The sequence below is a fragment of the Crassostrea angulata genome, chromosome 6 (assembly GCF_025612915.1).
Source record: "Crassostrea angulata isolate pt1a10 chromosome 6, ASM2561291v2, whole genome shotgun sequence".
Classification (NCBI taxonomy): Eukaryota; Metazoa; Mollusca; class Bivalvia; order Ostreida; family Ostreidae; genus Magallana; species Magallana angulata.
In genome coordinates, this window is record NC_069116.1 from 7218217 (window position 1) to 7234217 (window position 16001).

A 16001-nucleotide genomic window follows, 5' to 3' on the forward strand; every position below is an offset into this window, starting at 1 on the left:
GCAGCAAAGATTTTTCTTAAATTTATATACGAAAAATTTAATTAACATGGAGTTGCCACCCCCCTCTTATGGGACCATGTAAAAAATTGAATAGAAGATAAGGAAATAAACAATGAGTATAACCCCCCCCCCCCCCCGCCTCCTTCCGGACACAGATTAGCATTTTCAATTTTCAGTAAAGTAAACTTTTATTTTTTTTGCATGTCAAGATTTTTTTAGATGAGTTAATTTAAATTAATAAGATCACTTCTCAATTTGTAATATGCTTTTTTATAATTTCTGAATAAGTTGTTTCCCCATAGGTATCTAGTTTGCCGATAGGTGGCAAAGCTGTGCTGCCCGTCCCACTTTTCTGACCAATGAAATTGTTTACAGACGTTCAACCTTTTCCGAAGTCAAGGACGGAAATATACAAGCAAGTGGAATAAGAAGGTTTCATCATAAAAAAGGTATGTAAAACAATATTTAAAAAAAAAAACTCCTTAGATCCTTTGTTTTATGGATACTTTTAACGTATTATGTCACCAAAACAGAACCCGAACAATGAATTTTTATGTCGTTTTGTTTGTAAAACATGATCGCGTGAATGATTGTTTACACATTAATCCATTCATGTTAACTTGTGATGTTTACGCGTTGGTCGTAAACATCACAAGTTACACGTGCGCAGTTTCTATTGCGTTATCAACAAATAGGGCCCAGTGAAGATTTCGTAACAGAACTATTATTTCATTGTGGGGAAACATCGTTAATTTTTGAAGGTGTTAAAATTTCAATTTTTTTTGTTTACAAATACTTGACCGGTTAAAACCAATTTTTGCAAGATTTTAAATTACTAAGGTAAGTAATCAAAGCAATTTTCTTCGCGGTTTATAAAGCGTAAACTGCCCCAAACCATTTTATATCGTATAAAACTAATAAATTTTAAATTCATTCCTTAAATAATGAGAAAAAACTGCCAAAAATCCGAAACAAAAATGTTTGTAAAAAGAAGAAAAGGGTTGACAAATTTAAAGGAGAATTAATGGTCTAAAATTCTACTTTATAACGTGAATAGTTGTTCACTATCTTGTTATAAATCCAATTTAATTTGTACGGCAAATTGACATAAATTGGCAAAAAGATGATGGAATGAAAAAGTATAATTTATCTAAAATTCTAAATGTTTTCCTTAATGGTCCACATAAGTCTAGTGGGCAATGCAGAAAATACCTTGGGTTGATATGGCACTGTAAGTCACACCAGTTATCCTGCAGAATTTCTACCATTTGATTTCAGTCATCTTACGTAACTGAATCAACTAAGATAGGATTTTACTTTTTATGTACCCTCACATAATTTTTTGAATTTCTCAGAAATAATTTTACATGCTGACTTAAACTAAAAAGATATTAATTTTTTTAACAATCAGAAAGTTAATAGACTTATTAGCTCAAAAGTCTGTTGCCAGTTTATAGAGTTTGTTTTTTTTAATGTAACTAAAACTTCTGAAAGCAAAGTTTTTGTTATCATCAAAACTTGCAAGAAGTATACTAAGTTGTTCAACCATGAAAGACCGTCGTGTATAGTTAGTATTCTCCTCACCAGCTCAGTGTATGTCTGATCCTGATCAGGCAATCTCTGTGATTAATCCCCAGGATGTGGATCATACAGTAGGGTCAGTACGTCATTGCTGGGTACAGACTCTCCACCAATTAAATGAATCAGTAGATAACTAAGTACTAGCTAGCCTATAATTTATTACTGTATTTACATCCAGGGAAAATTAAGAAAAGCGATTGTTGTTCATCATGGAACATTATGAACAGCTAGCAATATAAGGAGCAAAAGTTATGTCTTACCGAATAGATCCATTTAAAACTTTATGATCAATACAATCATCTGCATAGCATGACCAAAAATTCTATGATAGAAATTAACTATAACATACTTTCTTTGGTGGTTCATAAGTAAATCAATGTTTGTAATTTAAAATGCAGATAAATTGACATCATGCATTAACCTGTAGATGCATCATTGTTCACATGTCCTTTTCTTCAGCCATCAGTTGCTAGGTGATAGGAATTATATCCAAGGAATTTGTCAACAAAAAGTAAGTTTAGGTACATGTATGATAAAACTCTAATGAAATATGTAATTTTCCCATTTAAAAAAAGTAGCTTTGTATATGAATATGAATATGCAAAATATGTAGGCTATTGATGATCTACATCAATTACCGGAATCCGTATGCGTGGGTTTGTGTGTGTGTGTGTGGTAATCACTGATACTGCTCATTTTTGCAACAATGATGTTCATTTTTGTCTGACAATTGGAACACCGATTGTTGAGGCTTATCGTTCTGTACGTCAGACAATGCCAGGATTTAATGAATTTGTTCAAAATTGTTTTTAATAGCAATAAAAAATATATATAGATGACTGTAGTGAATTTAAATGCTGTTATATTTTATACCTACAGATTAGCAGCAATATGTCATCCAAAAGCAAGAAAATGAGAATGAGCTGGGAGGTGCCAGCTTCAAAGATGTCTCACCAGACATTTAATCCAATCCGCAACATCGTGGATACAATGAAGCTAACGCCCAATCCAGATAAAGAGATGATAGCTTTATCCATTGGTAAGCTTTACATTTCATACAGACAGTTCAAAAATGGTTTTTATAATAAACGGTGTATGCATACAGCCTTAACAACAAAATATTTTTTTCTGTTGGGCTTTATGCTTTATTTTTCCAGTTGAATAATTATGGTGGTTTTGTTTTTTTTCATCTTTCTTTGACTGCATCTGCTTTCTTTCAAATTATGTTGAATATGTTGTTGCATGGATAATCAAAGAGTTTTTGTCACCAAAAATATACTGTAAACCCCCACCATCTCCTTGCCTTGTTTCCAAAACAGACAATGGCAGGGGACCATATATAAAAATGAGAATTTAGGCAACTAAATATTATGTAGGGTAAAAAAAATGCAACAGTTGAAATTGGAATATTAACAAATCAAAGTAAAATTGTTTCATTTATGAATTATGATATTGCTTATTACCAAGAACATTGTTTAGATAACTGGTTTTTACAAATTTGACCAAATGCAAATAAGTTAAATATTAGGAAAAGTTAGAATTGATAGCAAATCCAATATGCTTTATGATACATGATTAAACAAGTGTCAACAACAAGATTGAAGTGAATATCATTGTTAACATAAACTAATAGGTGGCCTTAGCTGAGCATTCCCCTGAGATATAAAATGAAATAGTTTTCCTCTGTCATAAGAATATTATTGATTGAAAGACCATATGTCTCCCTCTAGCTGTTATTGATTATAAAAGTGGCCAGTGAATGTTGTTAAATGCAGGTATACACTACATGTATATTGAATGGTTCTGAGCCTGTTTTATTATTCGTGTTACAGGAGACCCGACTGTGTTTAACAACCTCCCGATCCCAGAGCACATCAACAAGTGTGTGGTGGACAAGATCCATGGTCAGAAACATAATGGCTACAACCCTTCCATAGGTATGACTTATCAATATAAGTAAATGTGTTTAACTACGTATAGCAACGCATTCATATAGAGTATTAATGATTACATGTGGTAACGTACATATAGATTCTTAAGTAGAAAAAAGTGACTACAACCCATTTATTAGTACAATATATTATTGCATACCAGGTATTAATGACTACATGTAGAAGTTAGCAACAGGTTCGTATAGATCTATAGTTAGAAAACTTTTAAAAATTTAATAGCTTCAACCCATCTATTGGTAAGACGGGAGGGATACATAATTACGATTATTTCAAAAATTTACCACATGCATATTGTGCCTTGTACAATACCACAGAATAGATGCAAAGAAAGTTTCCAAAATTGTTGTGGAAACTATTTAATATGTTGTAAATTATATGCACAATGGATGCCCTAGATACATGTGTTGTTAATTTATCAGTCGACAGCTTTTGTATTTCATGTCTTAAATAAAATTACAATTTTAATGGACCTGATGTGGTTGTTTTGTCAGGCTATGAAGATTCCCGTGCGGCAGTGGCAAAGTACTCGTCTACACCGGGCAAAGAGCTAACCGCAAAGGTAACTATCATTACATCAGCTACATTTATCAGTCTCAGTATAATGTCTTCAAACATGTCAGCTTCGACATCTAAATCACCTCAGTACAGCTGATGATTAGGACACAGAATACAAACAAATTAAAAGTTAGCAGTGGCCTGCCACAGACCAATATGTCAACATTCTGAAGGCCACAAGTACTGTATTCGAAATTCATATGACTGCATAAGCATTTTCATGGAACAATTAATTAAAATATGTATGTGCTTTGTTTTTGTCTCGATAAAACAGTTAATGATTGATGCAATTACCGGTATGTAGGAAATATGTATACTTTATGGTAGGACATGTCCATGCAACATTAAATGCTCAAAAATGTCATTAAACCCTTTCTATGTGTTTAAAGCGGTGGGTGTAATGTTTGTAAATCTTTGGCAATCTAGTCAGAAATTACCGTACTGTATATGATTTGTATACTAACTACTGGGCTGTAAGGTATCTAAATGATGGTAAATACCAGATTAAGATATAAAAAAAAAAACTCTAGCTGTGAATCGGTCCTTGATAATAGAAATGAATTATTCATTGTGTAATTTAAATTATACAAACTTACAGAGTAAATCCACATAAAAAATTTATTTTGCTATTGCCCATTAACATTCCATACTGTACAGGTTGGAGAGGTTTCGACTTAGCTATTTTAAGAAGTTCATGAAAAATTCGGCTATGCCTGATGTTGTTTATTCTCAAAGTTTAACATTTGAGTTTAGAAAGTTTTTCTATGACAAAATCTTAATTATCAGTCTGAAGAATAAATTCGGGAAGATGTACGGCTCCGTCAGTAATTTACTGTCACCTTTCTTTGTTCTATTAATGATCCTACACTTTCAGATAGAAAGGAGATGAAACAACTGAGAGATTAGTGTGGTAGGTCTCAGAATGTCAAAGAAAATTCGTTTTTTATTGACAATGATCAAACTATCAAATTCAATAAAGTCTAGCCATGTCTTTTCTGTTTAAATGTCAAGGCCAATGTACAATGATTCGGAGGATGAAATATTTGTCAAAATGAACGGAGTAGATATTTGTATATGTTTTTATAACTCAGTTTTGTTTCAGGTTCTGATAAATTACGTAGCATTCCCAGCCAGACGATAAAATTTAAAATCATCCAGAGTAAATATTACATTTTCATTTACTATATATCATTTGTTGTAACTTTTACCAAAAATGACGTGTGTGGATCAAAATTGACATTTGTCATTGAACAACATATATATACTTTGTATATAAGTATGACCGTAATACAATTATAAAATAACTCTTTCCTGATTCATTTGTTTTTAGTTTAAAAAAAAATTTCTACCAGGTATGCTTTGGAAATGATTTGCATTTTAATGAGAGCTAGAGGAATTTTATGTAAACAAGTTGTTATCATACAGTTATAGATTTGTCATCACTCGACATGTTTTGTCACATTGCTATATATATCCTGCATTCATTGCCATACTGACCCCAGTGAGCTGAATGTTGCCCTGAGCTGTCACATTTTTCATTGACAGGATGTCGTTCTTACTGGCGGCTGCTCCATGGCCCTTGACCTGTGCATCTGCGTCCTAGCGAATCCCGGACAGAACATCCTGGTCCCTATGCCGGGCTTCTCCATCTACAAGACACTGGCCGAGTCACATGGCATCCTAGTCAAGCACTACAACCTCAGGGTACTGTGATGTTCAGTAGTCTCCCTTGTGTACTGTAAATTCCCTATTTTACGCAAAAACTTAATTCCGCAATTCCACTGTTTTGCATCAAATAGCAAGAATATAAAAACGCAAACACTGATTTTTTACTTAGTTTAAACCTGTCTGAAAAATAAAAGCGAGATTTTAAAATTGGCCAAATGAGCTTCTCTCGATTTTACGCAGATATTAATTCCTCATGTTTAATTAGGAATCTTCAGTACATGTATTAGTGCAGTGGAATTGTTAGAATTGATGATGTCCTAATTTTCATGGAATTTGTGGGTACCCTAACAATTAATGACACACAATTTTTTCTTTTTCTATATGTACAAGGGAATCCTTGAAATTAAATCCCCTTAAACCAATATAAAAAATTGACAATCCATGAAAATTCATCCCTACAAATTTAATGATTCCACATTATGAGATATAATACATTCTTATGAAAAAAGATTGAAAATGTTTAAAAAGCTTACTTCTCTAGTTAGGGTCCCGCAAGGATTTAAGGGTGCCCTATAGTAATCACTCTGTCTGTCCGTCCGTCTGTCTGTCCGTATGTCACTCTTCCGTCCACAAATTTTCTGTTTTTTTTCTTATAACTTTTTTTATGGTTGCCCAATCAAGATCAAATTTGGTATGGTAGTTCAGTAGGCAAACATACATATTTTGATGCTAAGTTTGGTTCTCTTTGTCTTCTGGTTTGGAGCTTGGGTGGTGGGGTAGATTCCTTAACTATGCATAAGAATGAATGGGCAAAGAGAGATAACTGCTGAGAATGTTATCATTGTATACTTGGAAGGCTGTGCAATATTTGTCCTTTGGGATTAATTAACCTTCCACAGGAAGAAAATTCTAAGCTTTATCTTTATCTGTCACATTGAGATTAATTACTGCACTGCCTGTGTCTGCAAATGAACTTTGTTTTGAAGTTAAGGTCAATTTTGAATGATGTGTAGTATTGTGTACATTCTTTGAAATATGGATTTAAAATATAATATTCATACTTTATTTTGGTTAAAATATACCGTACACAATGATTTATGGTAATTTTATTGAATTCTAAAATCAAGATATATATTAAGATGTCCTTTTTCACTATTTTATTTTTTAATTATTTATTTTATTTTTTTTCTGCCTTAATGCTGTTAATTTTAACAGGTAATCAGATTATAACTCCATTCTGTCATTTCTGAAAAAAAAATCTTATTGTAAATTTAGAAGAAAAGGATGAGAGAGCAGAACAATTAATCCCCTGGGATTATTTATCTTGTCTGCTGTAGAAAATTTAGAGGCTTATCTCTATCTGTCATATGAACACCTTTGTCTGCAACTGATGTTTGTTTTGAAGTTGAGGTTAACCCTGGGTGATACAATGTATTTGCATTCACTGAAGGCTTGCATTTTATAAAACACCTGTTTAAATCTTTCTTAAATACACATTTAATTTAGTTTTTTTTATAAGACATGAGGTTATCCCTGTTTTATGCAGATACAAGGTTACTATTTAGAGTTTTTGGACATTCAGGAATTATCTTGAAATTTTTAAAGAAGATTCAATGTTTATATAAAGAGGATGGAATTCAAAATTTTTTTCACTTCTCTATATTAATTGTCATAGCGGGGCCCTTCCTGACTGGTCAGTTTTCTAGTTGTTTTTATCATAACACAATAAATATGCTATATTTCATAAGGATTGCTTTTGTTATCTTGTAAAAAAAATTTAAATGTACTTGTCTTTAAAAGTTTTGATTTAATTGTAGCCTGAAAAGAACTGGGAAGTTGATCTGGATCACTTGGAGTCTTTGATTGACGACAAAACGGCCACAATTCTCATCAACAACCCGTCCAATCCCTGTGGCTCCGTGTTCAGTCGCAATCATCTCCTGTCAATTCTAGAGCTGGCCAAAAGACACAAAGTGCCAATCATTAGTGACGAGATTTATGAACATTTTGTAAGTTATCAATTTTTTTTGCAAATTTTTGTGATTTTTTACTTAATGTATGAAAGTATTTCCATGTTATCTGTAGTTATATCTTCATGCAAGTTCTGCCCAAAAGAGTGTTTGTTTTATAAGGTTGTATTATTTCTCTAATATAAAAATATTTACTTATTAATTTTAATTATTTGCTTTATTGATGTTTCTTAGAATCTATCCTAGTTATTTTACATTGCTTGAATTAGCCAACATTAGCATAATGTTCTCTCTCTGTACTAAGTGAGTGATTGGTTGATTTTTACAGGTGTTTTCTGGGAACGAGTACCACTCTCTGGGGTCACTGTCAGATGATGTCCCCATTTTGTCCTGCAGTGGTCTGACAAAGCGGTAAGAATCATGTGACCCCCATAAGTACTGTGACCTACATACATGTATGTAGCTGTAAAAAAAGAATTTGAAGGAGGCTGCCAGTGTTCACTGAATATATTATATTAAATAGTTCTATATTCTCTGCAAACTAATACTGTGGTTTCATCAATATTCGTTGAATACCAATTTTTGTGGATTTCGTTGTTAAATTGATTCACGAAATTAAATGTTCATTGAAGTTCAGTTTCAACTAACAATTTGTATTGATAGGATCATTGGTCACAAAATAACGCATCCTTAAAACTGTGGTTTTCATAAAATCCACGAAAATTGATACCCACGAAAATTAATGAAACCACAGTACATCAGTTAATGTTATCAGTTGTTAAAAAAAGAGTTGACAGTTTGTTCATTATGTCAAGTCTTGTCTTTGTCTAGGTTTTTAGTCCCAGGGTGGAGACTCGGATGGATTGTTATCAATGATCGCCATGACACATTTACAGAGGTAAGGAACTCTCAAACATTTCTCATTGAGGGATGTCATTTGTATGAAACAGATCTAAATAATACTGTAGTATAACGCATACTTCAAGGTCCAAATTTTTGGTAATAAGGAATATCTATCTAATATTGCAGGAAAAAAATTACAGGACAAACTTCTGATCATTTATCAGTTAACATATATCATAACTTTGATTGTGTGAATATGTGCATACTTTGATCATTTTTGAAAAGGAGCTTATGTTGATGTTTTGGAGAAGGTGTTTTAAATAGTTGTAATCTGTAACTGATTAGGTGCGAGCAGGTTTGGTCAGATTGTCCCAGCGTCTCTTGGGTCCTAATTCAATCGTCCAAGCTGCTCTCCCAGAGATATTGTCGGCCACCCCACAGCATTTCTTTGATGAAACTGTACAGTATGTGGAGGAAAATGCCAGAAACTTCTACAACAGGATCAGCAAAGTACCTGGACTGAGACCAGTGGAGCCCCAGGGAGCTATGTACATGATGGTATGTAATGTTTGGAAGCTATGTATATGGTGGTATATGAGAAAAGTATTCTATCACTGATATTTTTTGCAAGGTGTTACCGGTCTTTCTTGCTGGAGTTTTGAAAATTTGTTGATAGAATTGCCAAGAGCAATTCTTGAACTATATTCTAAATTTTGGATACAAACTCAAAAAATTCCATAAAAAACTTAAAAAAAAAAAATTGCAGTATGTCCACAGGTGCTTCAAGACAGGACTTAACATACGCATCCCAAAAAATAATTTCAATTGCCAGTACACAACATAACCAAAATGTTTTTTTAAACAACAAAAAACTAATGAATTTTTAAAAACCCTTACCATAACTCCCCTCTAGTATATTAAAAAGAAAGGGGGGAAGTTTGTCTTCAGGCACTTGTGAGAATAACATGTGCCAGGTTAATTGTTGATGTAAACATTGGTGCAGTGGAAGATTGGTGTCTGTACGTTTGAAATCTCTGTGTTGTAGATCGGCATCGACATTGATTGTTTTCCTGGCATTAAGGACGACGTGGATTTCACAGAGAGGATGGTCAAGGAACAAAGTGTCTTCTGTCTACCTGCCCAGGTAATTTTGTAATTCAAGAAATATTCATACTGGTATTTATTATTAAATCGTATTGTTTAAAAACTTCTGTTATAAACCATATTTTTATAGAGTTGATAGACTAAAATACTACTAAAATTCTACTAAAATATATGTTATTCATTTTTTTCGTATATCCTTTTGCTATGACAGTACATAGACAACATTGAAAATATAACTGTGTAGTGAAAATAGCCTTTGATATGTTTCATTATGTTTTCATTGACCTGATGAGGGTATGTCAATTTTGGATTTTGTTAAAGTTGTTGTACATCAGGTGGATATGAACATTTTTTTTTTATCTCATCTGAGGCTACTATGGTACATTGTCTCCTATAATGTGTTACTCAACAGCTTTATATTTACTTCCTCAGTGTTTCCAGTTTCCAAACTTTTTCCGAGTTGTACTTACCATTCCCAAGGCCAAAGTGTCCACTGCCTGTGAGAGGATCAAAGAATTTTGTAAGAAACACTATTGTCCAAGTAAAGCAACCAATGGCAGCACAGGGAGTGACAAACTGACCAATGGCAGTGGTTCCCATTGAGCTCATCCAAATAATGCATCGGACAGGAAATTAGAGATGAAACATCATTCTCTTCCTCCACATGTTTACCCATTTGAGGAATTCTTTAACATGATCAATTAAAATTCTGCAAAAATCCATCGTTTGCTAACGATTGTTTCACTTTGTGCCAAACTTAAACGAATATGTCAAGGCAAACTGAACCTGGCATTCCAGTGACCTGTATTCTTTTAAAACAATGTTTAACTATCACCATTAACTGATGTATTTCTTTGTTTTTCTTTTTACGAACTGTCACTGATATCAATGATATTTGTTCTGCGTACAGTATTCTCTTCACAATATGTTGATTGATGCCAACCTGTTTATTGTATATACGTGTACAATTATATTGGGAGATTTTTTAGGATTACATATGGGTTACATTTATAGTATTTATGTTGGTGTTTTTGGTTTTATTTTATAAACCAACAGTAAGTCATTGTCCTGTTAGAGATGTTTTTTTTTTACTTCTTTCCTATCCTGATTATGAACAAAATGAATTGCTGTAAAAGATCATGTGATATGTATTAAAGTCTTTGACTTTATCAGAATATACCGGTAGGTATTGCTTTTATAATATCGTAGTTTATTTTGTTATTTTCTTTGTCTATTGTACAAATATTTTTTATAAAATCATGACTTGGTATTTTAAAGGAATTTTTTTGTATTGCAAATTGGCTCTAATTCAACATTAGAGTCATCTCCCTTAGATCTGATGTATTTACTATTTTTAAAAGAGGAGGCAAGCAATCTCGCGAGTCCTCTTCATCTGTTTGACAATCTTAGCACTTTGATGTAATGTAAACTTTTACTGATTGCATGAAAGGTTGCATTATGACAGATTTTTGTTTTATTTTTTAGCATTAAGTAGAGATCCAGAGTGTATCTACTCTGTGGTCATTTGTGAATAGACCAAACATTTTGTTGACAAGATTTGTTTGTTGAAAAAATATCAATTATCTTACGTTTGTTTTTGTCTTGTTGGAAATAAAATGAAGTTTAATGCAAGTGTTTTGTTTCTTTTAATTTCAACATAAGTATAAATAAGTATAAATGTACATTAATCGTAAAGTACTATAAAACAAAAACTTCAGTTAATTAAAAAAAAACTAATGTTACTCATCATTCATGTTAGTAACAGGTAAATGCAAAATTTTGCGCCAAACGTGACAAGAGTTACTTAATATGTTTGACCTTAAATATTTTGACGAGGCCATAGTACCCTCCAATCCAAAGAACGTCCCTAAATATGGCGATAGAGAAAGGGTACACGAGTCCTTCTTTCTTGGTAATCAGATGGCGGAGGAGCTTGCCGTCCTGATCCAGGATGTGAATGGCGTGACTAGCGCTGTCCGCCACCAGGATGTGGCTCTCCGTATCACAACACACGCCGTTGGGTTTGAAGTCCTTTTTCCCACTCTTTCCTTCATAGATGAACCTGAGGCGTCCGTCTTCGTTTAGGACACACAGCCTGCCTGTATGAGAGCTGGTGTGATCGGCCACTATCAGGTCCTTCTGACTAGAGAGCGTCATCCGGTAGGGCTTGGTGAAGAGCGGAGTCCGCCCGTCCTCCTGGTACTGATACGTAGCGGTCACCTGACCCGTCCGCGTCATCCTCTGCACGACGCGCGTGCTCGAACGGGAACGCGAGTTGGACAGGTTGTCTACCAGCGACAGCAATATTTCTCCATTGGAAGATTTGCACACGCACAGTGGTATTAGGGGTTTCGTGCTAAAGAGGATGTTTATATTGTCTGGGCTTACGGTTCGAACGGTTTTATCCGTGCACGCGTGCACGTGCGTGCCGTCATCATCAATGAAGAAGTCGCGTGAGTAGGCCCCTAGTTCCATCATCTGTTTGACCTCTCCGTTCACTGTGACCTCCTTGTTTTGACGAGAGTTGTCACTATAGAGCCAAGCGTTGTTGACAGAGATGGGAACCATTGCAGTGATAGCTTCCGATCCATTCGTGAATATTCCGATTTCTTTCACGTGAAACTTGTTTTCTGGTTCTTCCACTCTGTACTTCATCAGCATCTTCTTATCATAATCACTGGTGTCTATATGTCCAAACATAGACTCCAACTGCTCCGTCCTCACTTCTCCTTTCTGGAACTTCAGCAGGTTGGCTTCATCCGGACAGTCCAGTAGCTTTGTTTTACCGAGCAGCGCATTGTATTTCTGAACCATAGTGACCAATTCGGCATCCGTGAAATCCCCCGTATTATTTTCCACGACCTCTGTGAAACTCTTGAGGTCAGCGGCATGAGTTTTCAGCTCCGATATTTTTGTCTTCTGCAGCTTCGCAAGATGTCGGCACTTGGACAGGAGTTTCTGAGCCACCTGGGTGACGGCCATTATCAGCTTGTGTTCCTGTTCCTTGATGACCTGCATGCGCCTCGCTGTGGCTTCGTTAATGGAGGAGATGGCCTCCCGAATCTTGGGGAGCTGGGAATCCCTGATGACGCGACACTTGGCCTGTAGAACACTCCGCTGATGTCTGATGTACTTGGGCAGAGCCTCCACTTCGTGGTGTTGGTGGTCGTTGTTGGAGCAGACGAGACAGATCGGCTTGATGCAGCTCTTACACATCAGGATCAGGTCTTCGTCGTGGTGAATATAGCAGTTCTTGAGGTGGGTGGGTTCCCCACGGAACGTTGTCCCCCTGGACGGGATATAGGTCCCCCGGGACAGACGACTGGATGTGGACACCGTCGTCCGTACGGACATTCGACTGGTGGCTCTGTCCATGTTGTTGTATGGCGACCGACTGGGTCTCCAGGCCCCGTGCGTGTGGCGCAGCGGTCTGCAGTATTCTGCTTGACTGAGTCACTAAGCAATCTGCGATCGCTTTGTTTCAAGATATCCAATACACAAAGAACATGACAGGGGGATTTAAATTAAACATGCCTAATCTCCTGAGTGAAAACCAAACTTTGATCTAAATTCGCGTTAATCTGATCTAGTCTCACCATTTCATGCAATCGTCTTTTGGAATGTTCTGTGGATTTTCGAACACATCATTCAAATACCCCTGGTGACCGTATGCATGTTGTTTTCCAAAAACAGTCACTCTAAGGTCGTTTAATATGTGCAAAGAGATCCTTGTAATTAATACGAAAGAGCTTTATTAATTAATGTCGTTCATTTGGGATTTACAGACAATTGCGGGTACAATAGATCAGGCATTTGGTCTTTAGATATTAAGAACAATTGCTACATGATAATCGCATATATCATCGAGGGAGAGGGAGTTTTATTATTCTGATTTTTTCTTCGTCATTGCTTGGATAGCTATCCGTGGGTCCAACCGTGTTACCAACGCATTGATTTAAAAATCGTCTACTCTCGATCGATCGATTGATCAGTATCGATTAGATAGATAGATAGATAGATAGATAGATAGATAGATAGATAGATAGATAGATAGATAGATAGATAGATAGATAGATAGATAGATAGATAGATAGATAGATAGATAGATAGATAGTCGAAAAGATGGACTGATCGATGAAATGATGAGAGGACTTGGATCTGATACAAATATATATACGTTATTCCACAAAGGTGTAAGCGAGTTTTGACATTTTACAGGAATTCTTTTTTAAATGTTTGATTTTTTTAGTCATTGAAAAAGTGATCAAATCATAAGCCATTGTTTGCTATAGAATTTCACCTGTGCCACTAATCCTCACTGTCTCTGTGTTGATATGGAGTTTGACCCCATTGCACGCATGATGTAAGAATGGCACTAATTACATCAACCACCAACAGATGCTGAAATCTTAAACACCTGGAGAAGTCTGGGTTTATTAGCACTGAGCAGAAATAAAGTCAAAAAAATGAAACTAATTCCGGGTTAATGCCGCCGCCTTGCCAGGTGTTGATTCTAGATGATGTCAGAGTTCGGAGTACTTCCAATGCTAACAACCCAAAAGATGAAATAAGCCTGCGATTTCGATTCTTAATATAAATGTCTTGCATTCTTTCATACCAAGCTAAGAAACGGGAGATTTCTGTCAGCTTTTCAACATTCCACAAAAAATTAACATTTTCCACAAGAATTGATGTTCATCAAAATTCTAGTTTTGAATTCTGTTATTGTAGGGTTATGTTGTCGTCTCTGGCGCCTGTTGTACATTTTTACCCATCCTGTTTGTTCCTACAGACATCTGAACAGTTCTTGGATCGGAAGACGCGGGTTTGATTATGTTTGATAAGTGGGATTATATCATATCGATTGATTTGGTAGTTGTTTGTAAGGTACATGACTTTTGTTGATGGATCGTTTAATGTTAATTTGCAGATACTTTTGTTGTGTTTTTAGTGCATAATTCCACGTCAGTCAAAGCATGCAGATTATTCAGCTTTCATTCAAAGCAACGAGTATATGTTGTAGATTCAGATCAAAACTTGCGATGGTACATTTAAAATGATTTGGTTTGTATTGACGTAAAATGTTAGTTTACTGGTGAAAAAATGTATTGTTGGTTGATAATATTGAAAGCTAAATACTTTCATCACATATCATGAGGGAAGTCCTGACTTGACTGCCTTCAGAATAATTTGTTTATGCAAAAGAAAAGAAATCCGTTCAAATGAAATATAGTTATTGAGATTCATTGATAAGTGCGCGGTTTGCATTCATTTTATGATTTTTCCAACATTTAAAAAAATGACGCATTGTGCAGCTATAGAGATATATTTATGACAGATAAGAATGGCAAAGGTGCTTAAACAATTCTGAAGGTATCGGCAAACAATTATAAATACTTTTTTATTTTCATAAAAATATATCAAATATCTGAGGGAGAGAGAGCATAATTATTGGTAATTTACAAGACTGCGTGAAATAAATTATCAGAAAATGTGGGCAAACGTGTTCATAGAATGACACAGAAAACGGCAAAAGGGCTTTTTTTCAGAGAAATTTTATAACCTCTACATATTTCAAAAATTTGATATTTTTTTAAAAACAAACAAACGTATAAACCAGTGCATGAATTATTTACTTTTGTAAAAAATTTATTTATTTTTCAATTTATATTTAAGTTAGTAGTACACTATTCATCATTGAAGAGACTATCCGGGGAGAATGATTTGAAATCAGAATATGTCGGGGACATTCCAGTACCGTCATGGGATGGGACGCGCGTGGTCTATTTTAGTCCACAATTTAAAATTTGAAATTTAAAACCTTTATAACATTTTCATGAAAATCTGTTCTGTAAAGGAAAATACCCCGGAGTAATTTCTCCCTTAACGAGAAAGATATGAAACCAATATCAAGATTTCCTCAATTTTAATGAATTGTCGCGCCTCTGTACAAAGAAGTTGGTTGATTGATGAGCAAGACGGAGCGTGGTTACAGGAAACCTTCACAAAACATTCCGTGTTATATAGGGAATATAGGGTCAGTCGGGGTATCCAACCCCCATAGCACCTGATCCCCAAGCACTGAGCATTGCTTGTATACTCTATCTAAATTGATGTTGTTTTGTAGGCAGTAAAATAGATAGCTGGAGGTTGTCTCAGGCCGTCCGTTGTATCTCGGTTGTTAATGGTTTAATAGGGAGGGGTATAAGCCTCATCGACAGATCAATCGCCCTGACACCTTTATCGGGGGGAATAAATTTATCTGATCCCCCCAAAAATAAACCATCCAACAACAGCTTAATTCACTTGTTTGTTCTTTCAGTATTAT

At 35.0% G+C, this 16001-nt stretch overlaps 2 protein-coding genes across 3 annotated transcripts; one reads left to right on the forward strand and one right to left on the reverse strand.

Moving 5' to 3' along the window:
* The first annotated feature begins 330 nt into the window (after positions 1–330).
* Positions 331–11305, forward strand: LOC128188630 (tyrosine aminotransferase-like). Of its 2 annotated transcripts, none has more exons than XM_052859794.1 (11): positions 331–449; positions 2461–2620; positions 3414–3518; positions 4025–4092; positions 5634–5792; positions 7574–7765; positions 8055–8137; positions 8558–8624; positions 8915–9127; positions 9615–9713; positions 10106–11305. In XM_052859794.1, exons 2-11 carry the CDS (start codon positions 2473–2475, stop codon positions 10274–10276), a joined length of 1305 nt encoding a protein of 434 aa, XP_052715754.1. In that variant the 5' UTR covers positions 331–449; positions 2461–2472; the 3' UTR covers positions 10277–11305. The 2 variants fall into 2 exon arrangements, with proteins under 2 accessions (XP_052715754.1, XP_052715753.1); XM_052859793.1 differs by lacking the exon at positions 331–449 and adding an exon at positions 683–840.
* Positions 11306–11473: 168 nt separating this feature from the next.
* On the reverse strand, positions 11474–13048 carry LOC128186517 (E3 ubiquitin-protein ligase TRIM71-like). The gene has a single exon (XM_052856305.1). The coding sequence runs from the start codon at positions 13046–13048 to the stop codon at positions 11474–11476; it is 1575 nt and encodes a 524-aa protein (XP_052712265.1).
* Positions 13049–16001: the final 2953 nt, after the last annotated feature.

Bases quoted from the DNA above. Each gene is read 5' to 3' on its own strand.
- LOC128188630 (XM_052859794.1), top strand. From the start codon at position 2,473: ATGTCATCCAAAAGCAAGAAAATGAGAATGAGCTGGGAGGTGCCAGCT. The intron at 5,793-7,573 runs GTACTGTGATGT...ATTTAATTGTAG, and splicing joins TCAAGCACTACAACCTCAGG to CCTGAAAAGAACTGGGAAGT. The intron at 8,625-8,914 runs GTAAGGAACTCT...GTAACTGATTAG, and splicing joins GCCATGACACATTTACAGAG to GTGCGAGCAGGTTTGGTCAG.
- LOC128186517 (XM_052856305.1), bottom strand. From the start codon at position 13,048: ATGGACAGAGCCACCAGTCGAATGTCCGTACGGACGACGGTGTCCACA.